Source organism: Anabrus simplex, chromosome 7, assembly GCF_040414725.1.
Source record: "Anabrus simplex isolate iqAnaSimp1 chromosome 7, ASM4041472v1, whole genome shotgun sequence".
In the NCBI taxonomy this organism is placed as follows: Eukaryota; Metazoa; Arthropoda; class Insecta; order Orthoptera; family Tettigoniidae; genus Anabrus; species Anabrus simplex.
This window is the reverse complement of record NC_090271.1, coordinates 100,173,655-100,189,668: the sequence shown is the minus strand read 5'-3', so window position 1 is coordinate 100,189,668 and position 16,014 is coordinate 100,173,655. Positions and strand designations below refer to the sequence as shown.

Sequence of the window (16,014 nt, the reverse complement as noted above, 5' to 3'; positions counted from 1 at the left end):
TTATGGTTCTTATTATGGAATGAAGCAAGGAGCCGAGGACAGAAAAGAATGGTTGCATAGACAAGGCATTGTGCCTTTAGACACTGATGACCCCTTATAAACAGAAACTGATATTGCTCATTGAAAACATTTTAATTGAATCCACCAAAATTTTCAGGTTGAAAAATTTTAGGAACAAGGTTTCTACTTCTGAGGAGACACACAACCCTGTAGTTCACTCAGTCTACACCAAAAATTAGTACAAAATCAATTCCTCAGGGCAAAGATAACCAGGCTTAGACCTAATCACTTAATGTCAAAATTATAAATAGTTGAAGCCTTTACCCTCCACTCCTCCAATGGCCTACGTAGTCTGTACGAAGATGACATTAAAAGTAATAACAATTATTTTAGAAGTATATTATCACTTTCTTAAAAATGCTGTGTTCTTGTCTTCAGTATTACACCCCTCCTCCTCCTCATTTTTTCCCTTCACTTTTAGGATGATCCAAGGTTTCAAGAATACTGTGTTTGTTAAGTATGTTTTGTATTAATTTATTTAAAAACCAGTATACCATTATTTTCACAGGTCTTAGTCTGCCTTCTTTCCCCACTCCTGGCATGCCACAAGCTGCTGGGCCAACGAGTATGGATCCAGCCATGGCAGCATATCAACAAAATCTACAGAGGGTATTCTTACAGTCAGCCATGGCTCAAAACATGCAGATCCAACAGCAGTTACTGGCTCAGAACCAGGCCTTGCAGCAAATGTTGCAACAACCTGCCCAGCAGCAGCAGCAGCAGCAGCAGCAGCAGCAAAACCAACAGCAGCTGCAACACCAACAGCAGCTGCAACAGCTGCAGCAGCAACGGCAGCAACAACCACCAGTATGCATACTTAATACTAACATTCTTCTTATACCTATTCCCAGTTAGTTGTAGGAAAGTAGTAGCTGTGAGTGAAGTGAGCTTTGCTAGACTTTTGCTTACTTGCATGATTAAAACAACGAATTGCATGCATATAGATTGCAGGTATATATGTTTGGAACTTGTTCACTATATTCATTATGGATAGGTTGCGTCTCATTTTATAAGAATGTATCTTTTTGACCTCGTGTGGAATTTACCTTGTATATCCAAGTACAATGAGACTCTGAATGTAGGAAACTACCTCTTACAGCCTCCAGCATTAACCATTGTCTCAGGCAAATTTGTAGCTAAGAAAATCATTGACTTATTTTCTAAAAAAAAAAAAAAAAAAATGTGTACAAATTCTGATATTTTGTGCAAGCAATGAACTGCATTGTTAGCCCAGTATTGATGGATATGACTTGCGTACTAAAATCCTTTATTTAACCACCTAATCCAGTGTCCACCAACTGGCTGACGTGCGACGTCGGAGCGCAGAGTGGTCATGCGTTTCAGATGTAGAGTGGGATGAAGGGACTGCCTCGCTTTGTAGTAGGTAGAGCTGGGAACAGAGTGAGTAATACCGCTGAGTAATCCGGTTGTAGCGGTAGAGTGCACCACCGATTCCCTCCGCTTACAACTGCAAGTACCCGCAGAGGACCAGAGCACCGTGTAGTGTACGACAAATGATCACGGATCTTCAAACTTTGTACTCGTTTAGTAGTCCATTAGGACAACAAAATGTACAGTAGTGTTCTCAAGATAATCGCAAGGGAAGTTTTCGCGTCGAATATGTACTGGTGCATTGTGATCATGAGCTCGCGATGGCGGGAGTCGAGTGGTTAGCATTCAAGCTCTGTAATCGCTGGATCGAGTCCTACTCATCATTTCTTTTTTTTCGACACTGGTCGTATTTTCATATATTACATATATATTGCAGGTCAAAGCGTCCGGGTGCAAAGCAGTTCCGGGTACCTTACCCGATTTCACTGTCAGGTATGAGGGCTTTCGCACATCACGACAGGCATACATTTTGAGGAAAACTTTATGCATTTGGTCATTTACTTGTCGATAATTATGAATAATATATTTTTTGTAGTGATAAAAATTAATAAATAGTCAAATAACATTGGAAATTCAATTAAGTTCATGCAAATACACATACTTTTTAATATTATATTACCTTTTAATTGTAATATATATATATATACATACACACACACACACACAGACGACTCACTCCACAACTCCAGGGAGTGCGCCCAGCACACTTTGGTGACATCATCGCAGAACCGATTCCTCGCATGCGACATTGAGTGAGGCCTCGGCGTCATAGAAACCGATTCTCGCGATTCCAGGTGTCATTCGCGTACATCACTAGTGCATAGTGGTGTTAGTAGTGGTACAGTACAGTACAGTACTGCTGTAATGGTGTTAGTAGTGGTACAGTACATATGTACTAGTGATGTGTGCGAATGACACCTGGAATCGCGAGTACTGTACTGTACTCCTCACCGGCTAGAATTAAACATTCCTTCATGAATTCACCATCACCGAATGGTTTAAGTTTCTTTGCAATTAAAAATGAAATTTTAAAACTCGGTCGAACTGCTGACTCACTGATCGAATGCTCGACAGGGTTGTTTAATTTATCTTTCAGTTCTGCAATTATAATCTGTAGCATGACATAAACTGTACTAGTGTTGTAAATTATATCTTTTTACATACCGTAGCTCTTTTCTACAAACTAAACGTTTAGCTGTAGCATTCCTATAATTTTCAACAAATAAATGTAGATCTTCCTGTAAAGAAAAAAAGATCGGGGGCATAGATAACTTGTCGCACTGTGATATGCTTGGTTCATCCATGCTTATGTAGTGTACCACTACTAACACCACTGTACGGTACAGCATGAGCCTACTACAAAACGAGGCAGTCCCTTCATCCCCCTCTATGACTGAAGCGCCTGACGACTCTGCGCTCCTACATCACACGGGTTCTCTGACGTCACACGTCAGTCAGTTGGTGGACACTGACCTAATCAGTACACGATTTTTCATTGAATATTACTAGTTTTGGTCAATACGACAGCCATCCTCAGCCATTCACAACAAGACATCGTTAGATAAGGAGATAGTAACATTACAAATGTCTTAATAAAACAATTTGAAAGGGGTTAAATCCCAAGGAGTTAGGACCATAGATGGTTACAAAAAATACATAATATATGCACATTTAAAATGTTCATTACAATTTGTATCTAATACTTAACACTTAATCAGATAAAATGACAGTCTAATGGGGTTGGATCCCAGTAAGTTAGGGACTATAAATGATCATAGAAAACACACAGATAACTTATATAAACAGTTTTTAAAAATGTCCGTGTAGTCTGTATCCAAAATTTAACACTTAATCAGATGAAAGGTGACATTAATATCATTGTCAGTTGGTACTCAAAAAAGAGAGAGTTGTGAGAACATGCTTATTGGGAACTACACTGATTTTTTTATACATTTCTCACAAACGTTAAAATGTTTTTGTTAAAAATTCAATCATCGGAATATCCCTCAGCCAATATAATAGCATTTATAATTAAAGAAGATCGATCTGCCTTTTCAAGCATATACAGTATATAACAGACATGTTTTCATGTGTTTCAACAATCAGAATAGTAACCTGTTAAACTTGAACATTGTGGTTTTTAACAAAAAGCATTTTAACATTCATGATATTAATGATATTAATCACCTTTTATCTGATTAGGTGTTAAGTTTTGGATACAGACTACACAGAATATTTTTTAAAAACTGTTTATGTAAGTTATGTGTGTGTTTTTTATGACCATTTATAGTCTCTAACTTATTGGGATCCAACTCCATTAGACTGTCATTTTATCTGGTTAAGTGTTAAGTATTAGATACAGATTGTAATGAACATTTTGAATGTGCATTATATGATGTGTTTAAAAAAAAAAAAAACATCTATGGTCCTAGCTTCTTGAGATTTAACCCCATTCGACTTGTTTTATTAAGATATTTGTAATGTTACTATGTGCTTATCTAGCAATGTCTTGTTGTGAATAGCTGAGGATGGCTGAAATTAGTTCTATTCAATGAAAAATTTTGTATTGATTAGGTGGTTAAATAAAGGCCTCCAGTAAGAAAAGTTAGTGTGATATTTTTCGTGTTATTAATCAGAGTTGAAAACTGATGTGATGAGGATTTGTAACTGGTCAAGAGTATTGTTTTGGTTCTGGAAATAGGCTCTCAAAATTAAATCTTGGGTAAATTTGGTTTAAATATACCGTACTTTAATAGTGGCCATGTTTCATCTGCATTTACATCTACAGTAATCTTTGGTGTAATAGATTGAAGCTTTTATAATGCGACCAATAGATTTTAATCTTCCAGCTGAATGCATTGTATATTTGCTTTGCGGTACAGTAGATGGTGTTCTGCTATACCTCCTACATTTCCAACTTTGTTGCATTTTGCCATAACAATTTGTAAAATTGGTATGTATTAGTATCTCGGATTGTATGACATTCCTGTATTGTTATCTTTTCCTGCTTTTATGAGAGTCATTATTGGTAGTTTATATAGAAATGCCACAAAGTTCATGCTCAAAAATTCTATATGCTTATCTTTCTGAAATTACCTGACCACTATATAGGATTATGTGCCCTTATTGGTCTTCATATTCAGTCACTTGTAGCTAGCATGTGTCTTCTTAATTTGAACATATTTCCATTGACATATAAGTCTCTGGTAAGACCCCAAATAGAGTATGGTTCCAGTGTATGAGACCCTCATCAGGATTACTTGATTCAAGAACTGGAAAAAATCCAAAGAAAAGAAACTCGATTTGTTCCAGGTGATTTCTGACAAAAGAGTAGCATTACAAAAATGTTGCAAAGTTTGGGTTTGGAAGACTTGGGAGAAAGGAGATGAGCTGCTCGACTAAGTGGTTCAGGATTTCTTTTATTTTCTAGAGCTTCTCATCAGAATGTGATGCCACTGAGGACAAAAAAAAAAAAAAAAAAAGTAGTTCTAAGGGAATAAGCCTTGTAAGCCTGTAAGGAATTACAAAAACAGATATGGTATAAGTATAGGAAAGCAACAAACAAGGCTTTATAAAGGCTGTATTATAAGAATATTTTAACTACTGCCATCCTTCTCGGTCATTTTTTGATGCATGTACCTACATCATCATCCTCACATTTATAATTTGTAATTTTTCTTTAAAAAAAACTACAATTAAGATCAATCAGGATCCTGATTTATTATCTTTCAGGTTTGAGATTAAGGCTGAAGATGCCCTTAAAAAAAGGGAAAAACATGTCCCTGTAATTTACTTCATAAGTTTTAATTCTTAATTAAAATTACTCTTTATGTTTTGAATAGGTAGAATTTATAAACATTAATATTTCTTTGACTTTAATGTACAATTCAGTACAGACCAAAATATGAGAATTATAACGTGTAAGTGGTATGTTCCAAGCTGTCAGTGAGGAGATGGCGTGGAATGACATTAGTAGACGAATAAGTTTGAGTGGTGTCTTTAACCCTAAATATAAATGTTACATTGTCGGGCGCGTGGTAAATTTTGTTCACCATTCATTTTTCTTAGTCTTAGCAACTGGTTAACAAGTACTAACTCTTACACGAATAATATTGTTACTCCTTATGTGCTTTATAATCCTTAGACATAACAATTATAACACAAATTACAAGTGACAGTACATACATATAATAATAAAAGGTAAAAATGTTCATGGGTAGAAGACTAAAATTTAAAATGAAACAGATGAATACTTAACTCATGAGAACTTAAAATGAAACACTTCTAACAATCTTCATTAATCATTGTCATTATTCTCACAGCTTACACATCTAATGCATCTTTTAGAGTATGCTTTACACACAAAGTTATGACACTGATTACACTTCATTGTGGTGACTTGATTTTGTTTCCACTCACAGTGAATGCATCATCCTCTCTTCGATGAGAATTTGTTTCTTCTAATGTTTCTTCCTGATGGTATGTGGATAACACTGCTCTGATGTCCAGAGGCAGTGTTCCTATCTTAGCTCGTTCAACCAACCAGTTATTCATGAGTTGAAACAAAAGATTTTTCAATCCTAGAGGTAGCCCTTGAAAAGCTAATGGTGCACCACATTGTTTCGTTCTTCCCAAAGAGAAACTCCCTGGTTCATTGTATTCATCACTACCAACAATGCCTACATCACCGTCTCGTTCACTCTCACTGTCATGATCAATGTCTGAATAATTTACCACTTAATCTTCACCATCAGAAAAATCACAAACTTCAGCTCCCTCAGATCCTTCCTCCTCATCAGATAATTCCTGTAACAGCGTCTGTATGTCTTCATCCTTCACAAACTTCACCGTACAATAAAAATAGGTAGTAACTTTTGTTTCCTCTATAGTCTACATTTTAAAATAATGAAACTCCAAGAACATTTAAGATACAATTTTACTTACATTTCCGGGTGCGTGGTGAAGAAAGTTCACCAAATGACGGCATGTGCGAGTCAAGGTCGAATAACGTGACATGTACAATTTCCTGGACAGATACCTCTACACTGAGAGTATCGATAAGACTTCGCCGGAAGGTACTAGCAGCACGATGGCTGTAGCTCTTAGGAACTAAAAACTACAGATGAAATACGCAGGTTGGTAAACGAAATTCACCAGCATGCCTGGTTTAGGGTTAAAAGTAGGAAAGTATGAAGATAAAATTGGAATTCAAGAGGACAAACTGGGGAAAATACTCGTTTATAGGAAGGGGAGTTAGTGATTGGAATAACTTATCAAGGGAGATGTTCAATAAATTTCCAGTTTCTTTGAAATCATTTAAGAAAAGACTAGGAAAACAACAGATAAGGAAACTGCCACCTGGACGACTGCCCTAAATGCAGATCGGTAGTGACTGATTGATGGAACAATGTGGATTTATGCTTTCACTCCTGTAAGCCTTTTGTCTTCGTGGATGTAGCCCATTAATATTCAATCTGCTGCATGTTTGAGGAGTTGGTGCTTGAAACAAGCAGGAAAATGTGAGAGGAAGCTGCATTGACTACATTTACTTCAATTTTATCTTGAATATCAGAAATGAAACTCATAGTTACCTTAATGCCTTGTAACAGTTTCTCTTAGTTTATCTTCAGGGTTTCTTTTATTTTCTAGAGCTTGTAATCAGATGCGATGCCACTGAGAACAAAAAAAAATATGTAGTTCTAAGGGAATAAGCCTTGTAAGCCTGGAAGGAATTACACAAAGAGATATGGTATAAGTATAGGAAAGCAACAAACAAGTGTTGTCAAATCAAGTCAGAGAGAGAGAGGAATGAGAAAGGAATGCATAAAACAATAGCAGGTCAGTGTGGGAAGAGGGAGCAAAAGAAAAAGGAGACAAGGACAAACTTTGAATCACAAAAGGGCTAGGACAATCTCCTCATCTTCTTCCACTGCCGTCTTTGAATATATAGGCTTTTTCCTCATCAATCCCAGTTCTTCTACACCCATCTCTTCTCAGCCCCTGATGAGTTCGTTTCTGCTTCCCAGCTGCATCAGGAGGGTGGGCCTCAACACTCATTGAGGGGCCATCTTGACAAATCTTAAGATTCTTACATTATTATCCCATTGGGATCCTTTTCTCCTTTTGTGTTTGCCCTGCATTCCTGTTCTTTTACCACCTGTACTTACCTTTGTTTTATGTTGCTTCCTGTACTTATCCAGCTTTCTTCTTATCCTACACACAGAGAGAAATAAACAAACTCCTTAGGGACAAAATCCTGTCAACTCAGTGTCTCCAAAATCTACAAATAGTTAGTGTGGTGTAAAACCAATAAATTATAGAGTCTAAATTGAATTTTTAGTGTTAATGATAAGAATATCAATATCAATCTTAGGGATAATAGTACAGGGAAATTCATAGTAGTAATCTTACTTTTCTGTTCCTCTCTTGTCATAACTATATAGATATATTATCTTGTAAAATACCAGTATATCATTGGATAGCGTTGGAATTGAGCATCACATCTTTTTTTCTGACTATTCTCCTAGCTTGTGTTGGCTTGATCCTTTGAGCTGAATTAGTGATTGATTTTCAGCGCATAGCAGGCAATATTGTATTTTTGTATCCCATTTCCTGGTGCTAAATCTCTCCATCTGCTTGTTACCCAAAGTCAAATGATCCTCTGCCGGCATAGGTATTGTTTCTTTTTTCTTTCTCTAGGACTGTAGTTGCAGGTTTGATGTGAACTGGACTTACTCTACTTTCTTGCCAGCATAAAAATGTTACAATTTTATGAACTGTAGTTTAAGGCTGTGTATCCTAATGGCTTGTTTCATTTCCATGAAATTAACATGTAGGCCTATAATACACTTGTTTTTCTGAAAATTGTATGATTAAGCATTTTTTATTTAAGTAAACCACAGGTTTTGGAGCTGGAAAACAAAAATAAGCTATGCTTTTCAAAATGGGGAAATAATCTTGATTAAGGAGCATAGCTTTCTTGTGTAAATATTAGAAGTATCAAACACAATCACTTTCAAGCAGTCATATACGAGTAATATCAGTAGATTCGTATGCTGCCTCGGTAGATTAACGGTAGAGTGGCTGACTCATTATCCCAAAGTTTCAGGTTGATCCTGGCTGAGGTGGTCGATTTTTTTAAGGATTGGCACTCGTTATTGTCGGTATGTTTAAGATCTTTTGTGACACTGCTAGTGTTACCCGATAAATTAACTCGGTTATAATATCCACTCCAGTAGAATTCCGCTTTTGTTGCTAGGTAGTGGCTCAATCAGAATCTCAAAATTGGTAGGCACAACTTAAGAAGGTAGCTGAGGCCATATGATTATATTTCTAAATTCATAGTGCATGGTGATGTGACTTTGCAGTTTATCCTTTGAAATAGGCATGAGCTATTTTGTATATTTCATATGAAATATTTTTCATTATACATCCACAGCAAAATAAATGTGCGTGTAATCTTTGGAGAAATTTGTTCAATATATTTGACTATTCTCAAAATTTATATAATATACGCTCAGTGGATATGTGTGTATTTTGAAGAATTAATTCTTTAAATAGAAAACATAATTTGAAACAATAATAAATGTACTATATGCTAAAAGTATAATTTCCTGTTCACAATAGTAATTCAGCACATCCTTTAAAATAAAAATAACAATAACTCAGCTAGAAAGAATTAAAATGTATGTTCATTTTATATGTGGAAGTCCACACCTAAACTTGCTTTTTCCGTCACTGCTCTCTTTCTTGTTTCAACTCAATTGTAGCTATTTTGTGTGAACATAAAGAGTTGCATAACAGGTCTAAAATATATTGGATATACCTTGAATATTTTTATTGCTAATTAATATAAATATACCAAAAAGAAACCTTTTTCAAATGTGACATTTGCTTATTTAAATATTGATGAAAATCGTGTTACAGCACACGGAATTCTCTCCGAAGCTACTATGTACTTCGAATATCGAGTAATTTAAATTCTCCTCCATTATGTTACATGGTAGTGGCCTTATTACATTCTCTATTGTTCTGTAGAGTAGTCGTTATGGAAACAAATGCCACAAGTTCCACTTTCTTCATTAAGAATTGCTGAAGCTTCAGTTTATAGAAAATATTTTTTGTTCTTCAATACAGTCTTGAGTTGTACTGTGCCTTGCCTTAATAGATTTTGAATCTTACACATTCTGTTGTATTGTAAAAGCTTATTTTGAGGGCCTGTATTTATTTACACTGAGATAGAACTCATGAAAGCACTTTCAGAAACATGCCTTTAGGCTTAGGCTACTTTAGCATTACTTTAATAGCTTCTTGCTAATGCTTTAATATTGAACAATGCTTACAAAGTACTAACTCCTGCTGAGGTGTGCTGGTCGCTCTTGCTCCTTCTTTATATCCTTTATGTAAGTATATATATCTAAAATTTCTACCATAGTCAAATAATTTTAAAAATTAAAGAAATGTCTTATTTTTGTCAGATAAGTCAAAATTTAAAAATCTTAAATATAAAAACTAGCATAAATTATATTTATAGAATGACCAACTAATTATGTTAAAATACATTAAATTACATGATGGTATACTTAAGAACGTATTCCATTCATTCGTAGTGTACCAGCCATCTGGTTGATTTAATTCTCTGATGATAACTCTCCCATTTTCATGGTAGAGAGTCCTTTCCTTTAGATGCCAAAATGTGTGAACGCCCACTTCGCATGTTAATTGGTCTATAAAAATGAGACTTGGTGTTCCTTGCTATTTCTTTCCTTCCAGCCTGCTTTCCATTCTGTTTCATAGCAAACCTCCATGTTGCAGCATGTGTTTAGAGTCCATTTGCCTAAAAATTACTCTTTCTTCACCATTTGATCTGTTCAGGGGATCTTAAGCAATGCCTCCAACACTACATCTCAAATGCCTCAATATAACCTGGCAAGTTGAAGTTTACTGTTCACTTTTCACTACTATACAATCTCACTGACCAAACAAATATCTTCATGAATCACTTCCTGAACACTAGGATCAGTGCGCAGTTGGTTAGCCTTTAAAAACGTATATGGCTTTAAAAATGAAATTGCATTGTTTTGTCTTTGATGTAGACTAGTAAAATGTTTGAGATTATAAGAGTTAGTATGCAGCTTTACTTTCTTTAGAAAAAAGTAAAGTTAGGTGTACGTTCAAAGTCACAATTATGATCAATTTTGGGTGATACTGTTATTAAGACACCTCATGATACTTGTGTGTAGAATCATATATCACAGAGAAAGCTTGGAAGAAGGGTATGAAAATATTGGTAATGCTGTCCAGGGTTAGCAAGCTTGCCACTTACCCAGAAGCAGTCCCAGCCCAATCAGGGATTTTTACCTAGATCTGAGTGCTGGTTGAAGGTCCACTCAGCCTAAGTGAGAATAATTGAGAATTTATTTGACTTTGATATAGCAGCCCCAGTCTAAAATAATGACAGAGAGGATTCATTGTGATGAACTCGCATCACCTTGTAATGTGCAGGACTTCAACTTGAGCAGCAGTTGCATGGTAGACCAAGGCCCATCAGTGCTGAAGTGCCAGGCAGTTGGTTTGTTTTTTGTTTCTTCATGAGCACAACAGAAGGTTGCCAAATGGCAGAAGCAGACATGGGCCATCTTTGTCCCCAAGAATTAAACTAGTACTCATTTGGTATAGGTTGAGTGAACTTCTGGGCCATGTGTCTTTCCGGAAGTAAAAAAGTCATTTAACCTTCCCCATGGGGAAATAAAGCCATGTTTTTCAGGGTGAATCAAGCGTACCTTCATTACCTTGGTTAGGGAGTCTCTGGATGGAAGTGGAGGTAGAGGAATAGCCACAAAAAGATAGGAGTGGTGAAAAGGATAAGAAGGAGAAGCAGTTGAAACCCTAGAGCCACAAGATTTAGCTCAGAGGAAAGCTTCTCATTTAAATCAACAATCCTATAATGAAATGGGAATTGTCACTAACATTTCTATCATAGGTTGATTAGTTGATCTCTTGCTGTGATTTATACTCTATCATATTTGAATGATGGGTGTGTAGGTTTTTCTTTGTAGAAGAGTGAGTGATCAGCTGGTTGCTAAAGAAGCTGAGGTTTTAATCTTTATATTTTTTATTATTATTAGAAAAGCGCACGAATGTGCATTACAAAGATCATTGACCGTTTTAGTCTTTGCTATAATCGCATAGAGATTTGTTGTTGTTTTCACATCTTGTGATGTGATACATGTCACAGAACTGATCACACAGTGAACATTCACATTTTTCATTTGGGTCGTGATAAGACATAGGTTTGCCATATTCTTTTTTGTTTTATAACATGTTAACCTTTGTAACTGCTATGATTGGACTAATTTTAATTACGTTTAAGAGGGAGTAACTTTAGTAAATGTACAGAGTATATGCTAAATTTCAAGTTGGCAAAGGTTGAGCTGCAAAATTAAGGCCCTTTATGCACGTTGGTTGATATTCATAGGGTCGGAATGGTATCAGACAGCAATTGATAGGTGTAGATGTTATTAGAAGTAAGGTGATCAGAATACTAAGATCTTCCTTTTGGAAATCTCATATTGGTCTGAAACTGCCATTAACACCCAGTTGTTATTATGTCATTTGTGTTTTCAAGTTTGTCCTTTCTTTCCTTTCTGATGCACTCTCTGCTTCTTTGTTTATTAGTTGAGTATTATCCCATCTTTCCAGACTTCTAGTCTTCGATCACATATGTTTGTAAGCATGTATTTTACCTTTCCATAAGGCCTATATAAATGGCAATAATGAATAGTTAGAGGATAAAGAAGTGAGTCAGTATTAAATCTCCTGCTTTGCGAGGTTGTTTAAACACAGTAGTTGACTAATTGTCTTTGGTGACAAATGTAGAGATTAACTTACACTGTGCCTCTTTATGTATTCTTTTATATTCTGATGAATGTTTCTATGTAGATAGTTGTCATTCTAAATATTTGTTGAGATAATTTGAGAAAGAATTATTTAAACTTAAATGCATAAGTGTTGGTCATTCTATGTAAATTAAAAAAAATATATATTGGTCTTTCAGTGGTAAAATTGTATCATATGTCTATCAATTCTTCTTTAACTACTGTTATGTATGAAGCATGATGTGGTTGGTTTCCTCTTGAGCCTGCACGATCTTTAACATTGTTGCTCGAATGCTGCGTGTTGTCTGCACCATTCTAGGGGGTGCACACCATGAGCATGTCTGGACAACATCACCAGCTGCAGCCCACTTATGATTCGCTAGACAAGAATTCCAAGGTACTAGACAGTTCAGGTCCCAATTCTAATAGATTTTCAGAGTTGTCATATGAGGAGATATTTTAGTTTTCTCCTATTACATAGACCACTATCTCAAAGTTACTGAATTTTTTGTTGCAGTGCTTAAATGTTTTAAAATATTGTGTAATTATAAGGACATTTTTCTTTTTTCAATTTAACTTTGTCCTCTTGAGTGCTTATTTAAGGGTATGTTGATTTTCTATTCTTCCAGTTATTGGTTGTGTTTTTCTTATTTTTGTTTTACTATTTATCAATAGTATAATTTTAATTATTCTTCTTTGGGTGAAATATGATAATCTTCAGTTCTAGGGAAGGAAAATGCTATGGAAAATATAGTGTACAAAATCCATTCCAGATATTATTAGTAAAGCGATATGACTAGAACTAAATCGGAACGATTAGTTATTTTTAAGGTGCCGTCAAATTTATGAGATGAAATTCTCAGCTATTGGTTCTGTTTGAAGAGTATAAATAGAGCCCGTGCGAAGGTTCTTTTTTTTTTCTTTTCAAATGAAACATTTTTCTGCAAAAATAGTAAAAACTATGCTATTAAATCTTGAAAGAGATGCTTAAAAGTAAAACCTATCTTAGAGTACATCCTAGTAAAAAGTTATGGTAAATTATCCTGTTATTGCAATTCCAGTAAGTTCAATGTAAATGCAAGTCAGAATAGAATACAGTAAACACACTCCATGAGGCACTGCAAGGATTAGGGAGAATCAACAGCAAATGAAAGTTGTCTTCCAGGATCACAAGTTGTGAGCCTGTGGGGAATTCATGAAGTAATATTACTCCTTGACTCTCAACTCGAAGGAAAATAATGTGAATACTGAGAATTGCCAGGATCCATTTGATATATACCTAACTGCTTACCTCCTCCTGGAATTATTTTGATGCCATTGGCATTTGGATAAGGCACTTTGATATTATAATATTTCTATTGCAAGTTTGTTAGATGTTTGGCTAAGGTACTTGCCAATGCAAGTTTCACCTCAGAAATTAGTTCAAATTTTATAAACTAGTTTCACTACAGCTTCAGCTTTATATGAACTAGTTTTGCATAGAGCTTCTGGCCTCATAAATATTAAATAGCCAATTTTACATAAGAACTTAATAGAGATATAGAATTCAAAGGCAAATCCTCTTTATGTACTAACTTTGCTTGGTCCTTGACATTATTATTATTATTATTATTATTATTATTATTATTATTATTATTATTATTATTATTATTAAAAGATCTTTTGAGAATTTATATTCATATCTTATCTGCCCTTGCTGTATGTTTTGGTATCCAGGTCAGAAAACTTGGGTATTTAACTTGCAATTAAATTAGCTTATATATCATTGTCAAATAATGTGATATTTTAAAAGAAAATAAGTTGATGCTGAAATTCTTCTCATCTGGCAACTCTGCACTATCTTCTTTGGCTATTGACAGTGATTTAAAATATTATTTTACTACCCAGATATAGAAATTAGACTAATATACATTGTGTTGTGCAGTTTTAAAAAGTAACTTACCGTATATGTTTCTGTGATACAAGTTGGAAAAATGAAGTTAAATAGGAGAACAGTAAACTAGTCATTATTGAGAAAATTCCACATTTTTTATTAATGCAGACCATTAGTATATTTTCAGTACGCACATCATAACTTTAATATGGTGCAATCATATTTTTCATCATAATTTATGTTTTGTTATTGTAATTTCTTCATGCATCCAGTTGTCTGGTTGTGGTAAGTTGTATTTGGGCTCTTCATGGCACTAATTAATATAATTTTTTCTAGGAAAACAATTACAAATAACTGACAAGGAACCCGTCCCACTTTGAGGTCAGGAAAAAACATAATTTTTTCATATTGTTGAAAGCGTCACAGAATGTAATTCAAATGCACAATATTATTTGCTATTGAATAATCTTGCCCATAGGAGAATTGAAAATTTACCTTGAGTAGATCAGAAAGCATGTGGCTCTAATAGGAAAATGCTCTATAGGAGACAAGTTACATTTCACAAAGTGGCCATCGTTGGAATTCACAAAATGATCATATCAGACTTTTAACTTGCACCGTGAGCAGCAAATGAAGAACAAGTCACTTCTCTGATCACAGAAGTCTACTCCATCTAAATCAAAGGAGGTCTCCTTTGGTGGTGCGGTAAAATATTCATAATATGGTGATTTAATATACATTCCTCAAGAGTAGTAGTGAATGGTGAATTCCTCTTGCTTGAGGAATCTTGTGTTTTTGTTAGTCTTAATAAACTTCTCTTCATTTTCATACAACACACTACACTACCACAGAAACAGATAATAAAGGAATACATCCATACACAGAAAGCTGGTGTCAAGAAGGACATCTGGCCATAAAACTGGGCCAAGTCAGTATCTCATACCAACTCTAATTAATTGGAAAAACGCCAGGAATTATTATTACTAATGAAGACTGGTTGCAACACTCTTGACGGTGCCCAATATCATGCATATCAGTTATCATATCCAAATTTGTAGCTTTCTACATCATCTCAGTTGACATCGCAAGACTAAATGAATGCCATTCCAAGCTAATACACTTAGAAAAAATTTACTGACTTTGTCAGAATCAAACTCAAGACCACTCTGTAACTGTAAGCAAAAGGTGATATACTCTCCTAAATTATAGCCAAAAATGCAACTACACTTCCAGTACAGTTAAACAGCCTAATCATCGCTTGGGCTATACATGAAAATATATTTTCTAGGATGCAAAGCTGCCTATTGTTTATACACTGCATAAGTCCTGTCCTTGAGAGCAGCAGACACTTATGTGATCTTTCCATCTGTAAAACGGTGTCTCTAGGAAAATCACACACTATATCATTAACTGGATTCATAATATCATATCGCACATCACATACAAATTATGTGTGGCACATTGTAATTAATTATAACTGACTACAAGTAGTCTCTCAGAATACCCACTCAACACAAAAGTTGAATGGAACTGGCCAGCAGTTGAGCCAAGAATAAGGAAGGAAAGTTGTGAGAGGAGGAGGTGGCCTTCCACTTAGAAGATTTTACCAGGCATTCTTACAAGGGAACAGCCGATGGCATGTGAATATAGTCTCCTCACTGCAGTTTCACATATTTTTATAAAAACAACATGCTTGATGGAATATGACATCATGGTTGCTATAGCAATGAAGTGTTAAAAAGTAAACATACGTGAGAGATGCTCAGAAAGATCTGCTGTCCCGTCGTTTGGGTGCTGTAGGCGAGCAGAGAG

General features: G+C 35.2%; 1 protein-coding gene across 1 annotated transcript in view; it reads left to right on the top strand.

Moving 5' to 3' along the window:
• The window catches only part of Myo10A (Myosin 10A), a 460,053-nt gene that overhangs the window by 180,116 nt on the left and 263,923 nt on the right, over nt 1-16,014 (top strand). The window contains exons 32-34 of the mRNA XM_068228601.1: nt 569-782; nt 4,041-4,047; nt 12,649-12,726. Coding sequence (XP_068084702.1) covers nt 569-782; nt 4,041-4,047; nt 12,649-12,726 — 299 coding nt within the window. The remainder of the gene's footprint in view (nt 1-568; nt 783-4,040; nt 4,048-12,648; nt 12,727-16,014) is intronic.